The 10,000-nt window shown below is 40.6% G+C and overlaps 1 protein-coding gene across 1 annotated transcript in view; it reads right to left on the bottom strand.

Annotated features, from left to right (window-relative positions):
- Positions 1–6,618, bottom strand: part of chodl (chondrolectin) — a 9,059-nt gene extending 2,441 nt beyond the window's left edge. Inside the window, exons 1-5 of the mRNA XM_054623355.1 lie at positions 6,537–6,618; positions 2,084–2,259; positions 1,825–2,003; positions 943–1,100; positions 33–83 (exon numbers count right to left, since the gene is read on the bottom strand). Coding sequence (XP_054479330.1) covers positions 33–83; positions 943–1,100; positions 1,825–2,003; positions 2,084–2,259; positions 6,537–6,618 — 646 coding nt within the window. The remainder of the gene's footprint in view (positions 1–32; positions 84–942; positions 1,101–1,824; positions 2,004–2,083; positions 2,260–6,536) is intronic.
- Positions 6,619–10,000: the final 3,382 nt, after the last annotated feature.

Raw genomic sequence — 10,000 nt, 5'->3', positions numbered from 1 at the left:
AGTTATGCCCTTGTAAGGACTTTCCTGCTCACCTGTGCTCCGCCCTGCAGGTGTGTCACCCTGTTCCTTCACAAGATGGCTCTCTGAAAGAAAAGAAGCATCTGACCAATCACAGGCAAAGACAAGTCTGCTGTCTGTTTAAAGAAAAAAAAAGTATAATATTCCATAAATATGAAGAAGTTCAAAACATAATTCAGTCTGAAAGAAGCACAGTTTAAACTGACGGATACAGAAAGAACAGCTGGTGATAAATCACTGAATGTGAAAGGGTTTAAAGCAGTGATTTATTAAAATCACTGCTTCATATATAAAACATTAATCTGATATTTTATTCTGCTTTATTAATGTGTTGCTAATATGTTTCCTCATGGACTATTAGATATGTTATTCATCCCATTGAGAAAAGTAGGCCGTGTGAATATTTTAGACTTTGTGTGAAACTGACTCCGGAGCAAATCAAAAATTGAAATAAAAACTTAATTCAAAGGGTTAAGCAGGTTTCCTTCCATAACTTAGAATCATCTCAGAAAACATCAAAGGAACACTGCGTCATGAATATGTGATGACATAATATATGCAGATTTCTTTATTGTGGTAATCTAAATTTAATTAATGGTGCTGTTAGATGCTGCTTGACCGTATTTGTTATTTAACTTGGTGTTAATGTTTACTTTACAATGGAGCTAAGATATGAAAGTACCCACCTTTGAATTATTGTAGTCTATTTCTAAGTTTCTCTTTAATCTGTTTTTTGATGTCAGACTTCAGCTTAAAGAACAATTCTAAAAAATATTCACCCTGTTTTATAATAAGGGACTTTGTTTAGCAGAGAGTGGAGCTGATTGGCTGATGGTACATGGTTTGTTTAGCAGAGAGTGAAGCTGATTGGCTGATGGTACATGGTTTGTTTAACAGAGAGGGAAGCTGATTGGCTGTTGTTACCTGGTTCATATTTGCATATGAAGTTGTGTTTCATGTTGCAGCGGTCGTCGTTCCATTGATAGAGATAAGATCCGCCCAGACCAGGTAGAGCAGTTGGTTGATGGTACATCACGACGCAAGCCTCTCCTCCACAGGACGGCTCGTCAAAATACCAGTTCCTACATCATCATCATCATCATCATCATCATCACTGCCATCATCATTGTCACTAACATCCTCATCCTCATCATCATCATCATCATCATCATCGTCATCATCATCATCATCATCTTCGTCATCATCATCTTCGTCATCATCATCTTCGTCATCATCATCGTCACTAACATCCTCATCCTCATCGTCACCGTCATCATCATCATCATCGTCATCATCATCATCATCTTCGTCATCATCATCGTCAACATCATCGTCACTAACATCCTCATCCTCACCGTCATCCTCATCCTCATCATCATCTTCATCATAAGAACCGTGAGGCATTAACAACAACATGCAGCGGTCAGACCACCTAAAGAACCACACGGTTCTTTAGGTCCTGTGATTGGCTTACTGCTTCCTGTTTCATGAGCTGAATATTGTGCAGGGAGTCTTTGCTGTTGTGTTTCTGGTTTTCTAAAGACTGAACAAAGGCCGACCCTCCAAAGTCTTCATGTTCAGAGTATCTGTCAGACTGTAGCTCCATGGAAACACCTCCAACGTGAGGAGAACCACTGACTCACCTGCTGTGACTCGTTATTGCTGCTCAGCTTTACATGACTGAGTTGTTTCTTCAAACTACCTCAACAAACAAATAACGCTGTTAAAAAGATTCAGGGACACCAACCCATCAACCGTTTCATCGTGGATCAGCTGAGTTTCAACATCTGCACCACCTTCACTCACCTGAAGGAGGCCAGGCTCCCGTCGGTCCAGCGGTAGAGCTGTGGACAGGAAGTGAGGGTGTTGCTGAGTTCAGGATGAGGCTGATCGTCCTCCCGAGTCAGACCGATCCAGAAGTCTCCGTCCGCTATCCCTCCTCTTGCACCTCCTCCTGCACCACCCACTGCTCCTGAACGCAGCTCCTGGTGACGAGGAGGAAGAAGAGAAAGATGAGCGGGGGGGGGGGGAGGAGAAGGAGGAGAATACCAGGTGTTGGTCTCACCTGCAGCAGATTCTCGATCTGGTTCTGTTCATCCGAGCTCTCGATGCTGAGCAGAGAGCCTCCGTCCATCTCACAGGCCTGACGAGCTTCCCTGAACGCAACGCGGCTCGACATGTCGTGGAAATATGCGATCTTATAGCAAGGACGCTTTGGACCTCCGAGACACACCGTCTGACCTGAGACGGAGAGACAGAGTTATCGTTCCTCCACTGAGGGATGAAGGATAGGAAGTCTCCTTCCTAAGACCTCAACTAGGAAGCTTCTTCTTCATCCATCACATCTAGACTAAAGTAAACCTTCCTTTGGCCGGATCCTGATCCAGATAGAAAGCTTTTTTTGATCTTGATCCCTGACTAGGAGGCTTCACTACCGAACTGATCCCTGACTAGGAGGCTTCTGTCTTGCTTGATCGCTGACCAAGAAGCTAATCTCTTCTGTGAACAACAATCAAAAGCTTTCCTCTTCCTTGATCCCTTACTAGGAAGCTTATTTGTACTTGATCCCTAACTAAGAGGCATCCTTCTTCCTTGATCCCTTCCTGCACTACATTTGTGACATGACTTTATCATCATTATATTAGTGACACAATCGCTTTGAATTGAAACGGTCAGCTGATCACTAAAACACTGTGTGTGTGTGTGTGTGTGTGTGTGTGTGTGTGTGTGTGTGTGTGTGTGTGTGTGTGTGTGTGTGTGTGTGTGTGAGTGAGTGAGTGAGTGAGTGTGTGTGTGTGTGTGTGTGTGTGTGTGTGTGTGTGTGTGTGTGTGTGTGTGTGTGTGTGTGTGTGTGTGTGTGTGTGTGTGTGTGTGTGTGTGTGTGTGTGTGTGTGTGTGTGTGTGTGTGTGTGTGTGTGTGTGTGTGTGTGTGTGTGTGTGTGTGTGTGTGTGTGTGTGTGTGTGTGTGTGTGTGTGTGTGTGTGTGTGTGTGTGTCCAGTGAATAGCTGCAGTGATTAATACACAGTCTGGTTAAAACGCTCCTTTAAGTGATTAGCTGGATTCTCTTCTGCACCATCATCACTTTACTGTTAAAGAGCTCCATATATATCTGTCTACCAACAGCCTGTCTCTCCCTGTCTCTCTGTCTGTCTCTCTCTCTGTCTGTCTCTCTGTCTGTCTCTCCATGTCTGTCTCTCTCTGTCTCCCTGTCTGTCTCTCTGTCTTCCTGTCTGTCTCTCTGTCTGTCTCCCTGTCTGTCTCTCTGTCTCCCTGTCTGTCTCTCTGTCTGTCTCCCTGTCTGTCTCCCTGTCTGTCTCCCTGTCTGTCTCTCTGTCTTCCTGTCTGTCTCTCTGTCTGTCTCCCTGTCTCTCTCCCTGTCTGTCTTCCTGTCTGTCTCTCTGTCTGTCTCTCTGTCTTCCTGTCTGTCTCCCTGTCTCTCTCCCTGTCTGTCTCCCTGTCTGTCTCCCTGTCTGTCTCTCTGTCTTCCTGTCTGTCTCCCTGTCTGTCTCTCTGTCTTCCTGTCTGTCTCTCTGTCTGTCTCCCTGTCTCTCTCCCTGTCTGTCTCCCTGTCTGTCTCCCTGTCTGTCTCTCTGTCTTCCTGTCTGTCTCTCTGTCTGTCTCCCTGTCTCTCTGTCTGTCTCCCTGTCTGTCTCTCTGTCTGTCTCCCTGTCTCTCTGTCTGTCTCCCTGTCTGTTTCTCTCCCTGATAAGCTTGGACAAAGTATCATCATCAGCTAATTAGATATCATCTGGAACTACAGCTACTCCCTAGTAACCATAGCAACCACTGTTCAACGTCAAGAGCTTATTTGAACCACTTCAACTACTTTCAGTGCCTCTAATTCAGTGACAATTCAAACTTCTTTCAGTGGTTGTACCGACCACTTCAACTCCATTCAATAGTATGTTGAAACGTAAGCACTGAATAGAGTTGAAGTGGTAGTTGAAACGTAAGCACTGAATAGAGTTGAAGTGGTAGTTGAAACGTAAGCACTGAATAGAGTTGAAGTGGTAGTTGAAACGTAAGCACTGAATAGAGTTGAAGTGGTAGTTGAAACGTAAGCACTGAATAGAGTTGAAGTGGTAGTTGAAACTGAAGCACTGAATAGAGTTGAAGTGGTAGTTGAAACTGAAGCACTGAATAGAGTTGAAGTGGTGAGGCCCAGACAAAATGTTCTCACTTTCAAGGTCTGAATCTCAAACCGGTTCTCACAAAAGAACAGAAACACATCCGTGATTCAGAATGTCGTTAGGATGCGACTGTTTAAAACACAAACTAAATATAAGATAAGATTATTATAATTATCATTATTATTGTTATTGTTATTATTATTATTGTTATTATTATTGTTATTATCATTATTGTTATTATTATTGTTATTGTTATTATCATTATTATTATTATTATTATTATTATTCCCAGAGCGGGGATATGCAGGATGACAGCAGCAGAGTGGATAGGACAGAACAATAAATAATAAGAGACTAAAATATGGACTCAAGAGATCATGAATCTGAATCATGAATCTGAAATGTGAATTGAAATGATTCAGTTGATGAAGTACATTTTTACACAGATTGGGGCTAAATTAAATAGATCTATTTTTAGTGAGTTTAATGGTTTATGAAGGAATAAAAGGTATTTATTATAATGTATATGTAATATAATAATATTATTATTTGGTTCAACTCATCTTAAAATATGCAAAATAAAATTAATAATAACGTGAGTAAAAAGGATCTTCATTTTGTCTCAACACAAATATATTTTTTAAAGGGTAAAAAGTCATAAAATGAATCCCTGAACTTTCACCTTTAACGTGATAATTAAATAATGGTTTGTTGTTTTTTGGATAAGAATCCCTTTTTATTATATAATATCATAAAACCCATGAATCTTTCATTATTTACGAAACGTTTGGAATGTTTTTGATGCTATTCGATAATAAAGTCTAAATCTGAGCTTAACATAACAACAAGTACACACTCTAGTAGTACACACTCTAGTACACATTGTAGTAGTTCACACTCTAGTACACATTCTAGTAGTACACACTCTAGTAGTACACACTCTAGTACACATTCTAGTAGTACACACTCTAGTACACATTCTAGTAGTACACACTCTAGTAGTACACACTCTAGTACACATTCTAGTAGTTCACACTCTAGTACACACTCTAGTAGTACACACTCTAGTAGTACACACTCTAGTACACACTCTAGTAGTACACACTCTAGTACACATTCTAGTAGTACACACTCTAGTAGTACACACTCTAGTAGTACACACTCTAGTACACATTCTAGTAGTACACACTCTAGTAGTACACACTCTAGTACACATTCTAGTAGTACACACTCTAGTACACACTCTAGTAGTACAGACTCTAGTACACACTCTAGTAGTACACACTCTAGTACACACTCTAGTAGTACACACTCTAGTACACACTCTAGTAGTACACACTCTAGCAGTACACACTCTAGTACACATTCTAGTAGTACACACTCTAGCAGTACACACTCTAGTAGTACACACTCTAGTACACACTCTAGTACACACTCTAGTAGTACACACTCTAGCAGTACACACTCTAGTAGTACACATTACATTACATTACATTACAGTCATTTAGCAGACGCTTTTATCCAAAGCGACTTACAGGAAGTAACACACTCTAGTACACTTTCTAGTAGTACACACTCTAGTAGTACAGACTCTAGTAGTACACACTCTAGTACTACACACTCTAGTACACACTCTAGTAGTACACACTCTAGTACACACTCTAGTAGTACACACTCTAGTAATACACACTCTAGTAATACACCCATGAATCTTTCATTATTTACGAAACGTTTGGAATGTTTTTGATGCTATTCGATAATAAAGTCTAAATCTGAGCTTAACATAACAACAAGTACACACTCTAGTAGTACACACTCTAGCAGTACACACTCTAGTACACACTCTAGTACACACTCTAGTAGTACACACTCTAGCAGTACACACTCTAGTAGTACACACTCTAGTACACATTCTAGTAGTACACACTAGTAGTACAGACTCTAGTAGTACAGACTCTAGTAGTACACACTCTAGTAATACACACTCTAGTACACACTCTAGTAGTACACACACTCTAGTAGTACACACTCTAGTACACACTCTAGTAGTACACACTCTAGTAATACACACTCTAGTAATACACACTCTAGTACACGCTCTAGTACACACACTCTAGTAGTACACACACTCTAGTAGTACACACTCTAGTAGTACACACTCTAGTAGTACACACACTCTAGTAGTACACACTCTAGTACACATTCTAGTAGTACACACTCTAGTAATACACACTCTAGTACACGCTCTAGTACACACACTCTAGTAGTACACACACTCTAGTAGTACACACTCTAGTAGTACACACACTCTAGTAGTACACACTCTAGTACACAGTATTTAAGATAAATTACTTTTTATTTATTTACACTTTCATTTCTTAACTCACCGCTCACCACCCGTGCTCCATTCCCCCGGGTCACCATCATGACGACCCCGAGCTTCAACAGCATCACCAGGTAAAATGTCATCTTGTTTTGGGCTTTTTAAAACAAAAAGAAAAATAAACCTGGTGTGAGTATTAAAGAGAGATAAACAGTCAGCGATGAGGTTTTTTCTTTTAAGACTCGTTCAGCAATTTTCTTAAAAATCCTTCAAAATAAAAGCTCTTGTTTTATTTCTCAGGTTTTTCAGTTTATTTGCATTTTCCCTCACTTGCTCTCTCGTTTCTCTGCTCTCTGATGTGAAGCTGAGGCGGAGAGAGTGTTTCTGTCTGCTGCTCAGATCAACTCTCTCCTCCCCCTCTCCCCCTCCTCCCCCCTCCCCCTCTGATCGATCCGGCCCACAGAGCCCCAGATGTTACCTTCTATTTCATTAAGCCCTGGGGGGCCACACACACTTTAGTTTAATTCACTTACACAGATAGGAAGCTGATTGGCTTCCAGCAGAGCAGCTGATCAATAGATGAAACACTGATCAATAGATGAAACGTTCATCGTTCCTCTGCTGTTATGACTAAACGTTCTTCTGCTGTTATGACTAAACATTCCTCTGTTGTTATGACTAAACGTTCATCGTTCCTCTGCTGTTATGACTAAACGTTCCTCTGCTGTTATGACTAAATGTTCCTCTGCTGTTATGACTAAACGTTCCTCTGCTGTTATGACTAAACGTTCCTCTGCTGTTATGACGAAACGTTCCTCTACTGTTATGACTAAACGTTCCTCTGTTGTTATGACTAAACGTTCCTCTGCTGTTATGACTAAACATTCCTCTGTTGTTATGACTAAAGGTTCCTCTGCTGTTATGACTAAACGTTCATCGTTCCTCTGCTGTTATGACTAAACGTTCCTCTGCTGTTATGACTAAACGTTCATCGTTCCTCTGCTGTTATGACTAAATGTTCCTCTGCTGTTATGACTAAACGTTCCTCTGCTGTTATGACTAAACGTTCCTCTGCTGTTATGACTAAACGTTCCTCTGTTGTTATGACTAAACGTTCATCGTTCCTCTGCTGTTATGACTAAACGTTCCTCTGCTGTTATGACGAAACGTTCCTCTACTGTTATGACTAAACGTTCCTCTGCTGTTATGACTAAACGTTCCTCTGCTGTTATGACTAAACATTCCTCTGTTGTTATGACTAAAGGTTCCTCTGCTGTTATGACTAAACGTTCATCGTTCCTCTGCTGTTATGACTAAACGTTCCTCTGTTGTTATGACTAAACGTTCATCGTTCCTCTGCTGTTATGACTAAACGTTCCTCTGCTGTTATGACTAAACGTTCCTCTGCTGTTATGACTAAACGTTCCTCTGCTGTTATGACGAAACGTTCCTCTACTGTTATGACTAAACGTTCCTCTGCTGTTATGACTAAACGTTCCTCTGCTGTTATGACTAAACATTCCTCTGTTGTTATGACTAAAGGTTCCTCTGCTGTTATGACTAAACGTTCATCGTTCCTCTGCTGTTATGACTAAACGTTCCTCTGCTGTTATGACTAAACGTTCCTCTGCTGTTATGACTAAACGTTCCTCTGCTGTTATGACTAAAGGTTCCTCTGCTGTTATGACTAAACATTCCTCTGCTGTTATGACTAAACGTTCCTCTGTTGTTATGACTAAACGTTCCTCTGTTGTTATGACTAAACGTTCATCGTTCCTCTGCTGTTATGACTAAACGTTCCTCTGCTGTTATGACTAAACGTTCCTCTGTTGTTATGACTAAACGTTCCTCTGCTGTTATGACGAAACGTTCATCGTTCCTCTGCTGTTATGACTAAACGTTCATCGTTCCTCTGTTGTTATGACTAAACGTTCATCGTTCCTCTGCTGTTATGACTAAATGTTCCTCTGCTGTTATGACTAAACGTTCATCGTTCCTCTGTTGTTATGACTAAACGTTCATCGTTCCTCTGTTGTTATGACTAAACGTTCATCGTTCCTCTGCTGTTATGACTAAATGTTCCTCTGCTGTTATGACTAAACGTTCATCGTTCCTCTGTTGTTATGACTAAACGTTCATCGTTCCTCTGTTGTTATGACTAAACGTTCATCGTTCCTCTGCTGTTATGACTAAACGTTCCTCTGCTGTTATGACTAAACGTTCCTCTGCTGTTATGACGAAACGTTCATCGTTCCTCTGCTGTTATGACGAAACGTTCATCGTTCCTCTGTTGTTATGACTAAACGTTCATCGTTCCTCTGCTGTTATGACTAAATGTTCCTCTGCTGTTATGACTAAACGTTCCTCTGCTGTTATGACTAAACGTTCCTCTGCTGTTATGACTAAACGTTCCTCTGCTGTTATGACTAAACGTTCCTCTGCTGTTATGACTAAACGTTCCTCTGTTGTTATGACTAAACGTTCCTCTGCTGTTATGACTAAACACACATCTCATTTTCTCTCCATCGATCTGAAAGTGTGAGCAGCATCTTCTCATCTTCTCATCTTCTCATCAGTCACAAAGCTAAAGGCTCGTCCTCATGCTTTGGTCTTACATTCTTTTTGCTAAGCTAACAATCTCCCTCTGCTTCAAGTCTTTGAGCTGAGCTAAGCTAGGCTAACGGTGTCCCTCTACTTCCAGTCATTGTGCTAGGCTAGGCTAGTACTAGACCTAAAACAATTATAGTATTACTAGTAATACTAGAACTAAAATGATAGTAGTAATAGTAGTAGTACTAGAACTACAACAATGGTAGTAATAGTCGTAGTACTAGAACTCAAACAATGGGGCGGCTGTGGCGTAGTGGAGAGCAAGGTAGTTCTCCAATCAGAGGATCGGTGGTTCGATAACCAGTCGATGTGTCCTTGGGCAAGACACTTAACCCCAAGTTGCTCCTGAAGGCCATCGGTGTGGACTGGATGATGAATGTTAGTTAGAGTCTGATGGTGGCACCTTGATGGTAGCCTGTCATCAGTGTGTGAATGGGTGAATGATATGTAACATACTACTGACTGTAAGTCGCTTTGGAGAAAAGCGTCTGCTAAATGACTCTAATGTAATGTAATGTAATGTAATGTAATGGTAGTAATAGTAGTACTAGAACTAAAACAATGGTATTAATAGAGGTAGTACTAGAACTCAAACAATGGTAGTAATAGTAGTAGTACTAGAACTCAAACAATGGTAGTAATAGATGTAGTACTAGAACTAAAACATTGGTATTATTAGTAGTAGTGTAGGAGCTATTTATTTGATGTTTGTATTTAGTTATTTTATGCATAAGCAATATTGTTTGATTTATTAAGATAGTTTTTCTATTGATGGTCATTCGTTTAGTTTAATAATATTTTTGTTGTTGTTTAATATACTTAGTTTTGGGTTTGGTAATTTATTTTGAATTGGGTAACACTGTGGGCACCTGCGGTTACATATAGGAGTAGGCAGGTATAGGACCAGCATGCACCAGG

This window comes from Anoplopoma fimbria, chromosome 21, assembly GCF_027596085.1.
Source record: "Anoplopoma fimbria isolate UVic2021 breed Golden Eagle Sablefish chromosome 21, Afim_UVic_2022, whole genome shotgun sequence".
Lineage (NCBI taxonomy): Eukaryota > Metazoa > Chordata > Actinopteri > Perciformes > Anoplopomatidae > Anoplopoma > Anoplopoma fimbria.
Note: the sequence above shows the minus strand (reverse complement) of the source record. Positions and strands in the feature narration are given on the sequence as shown.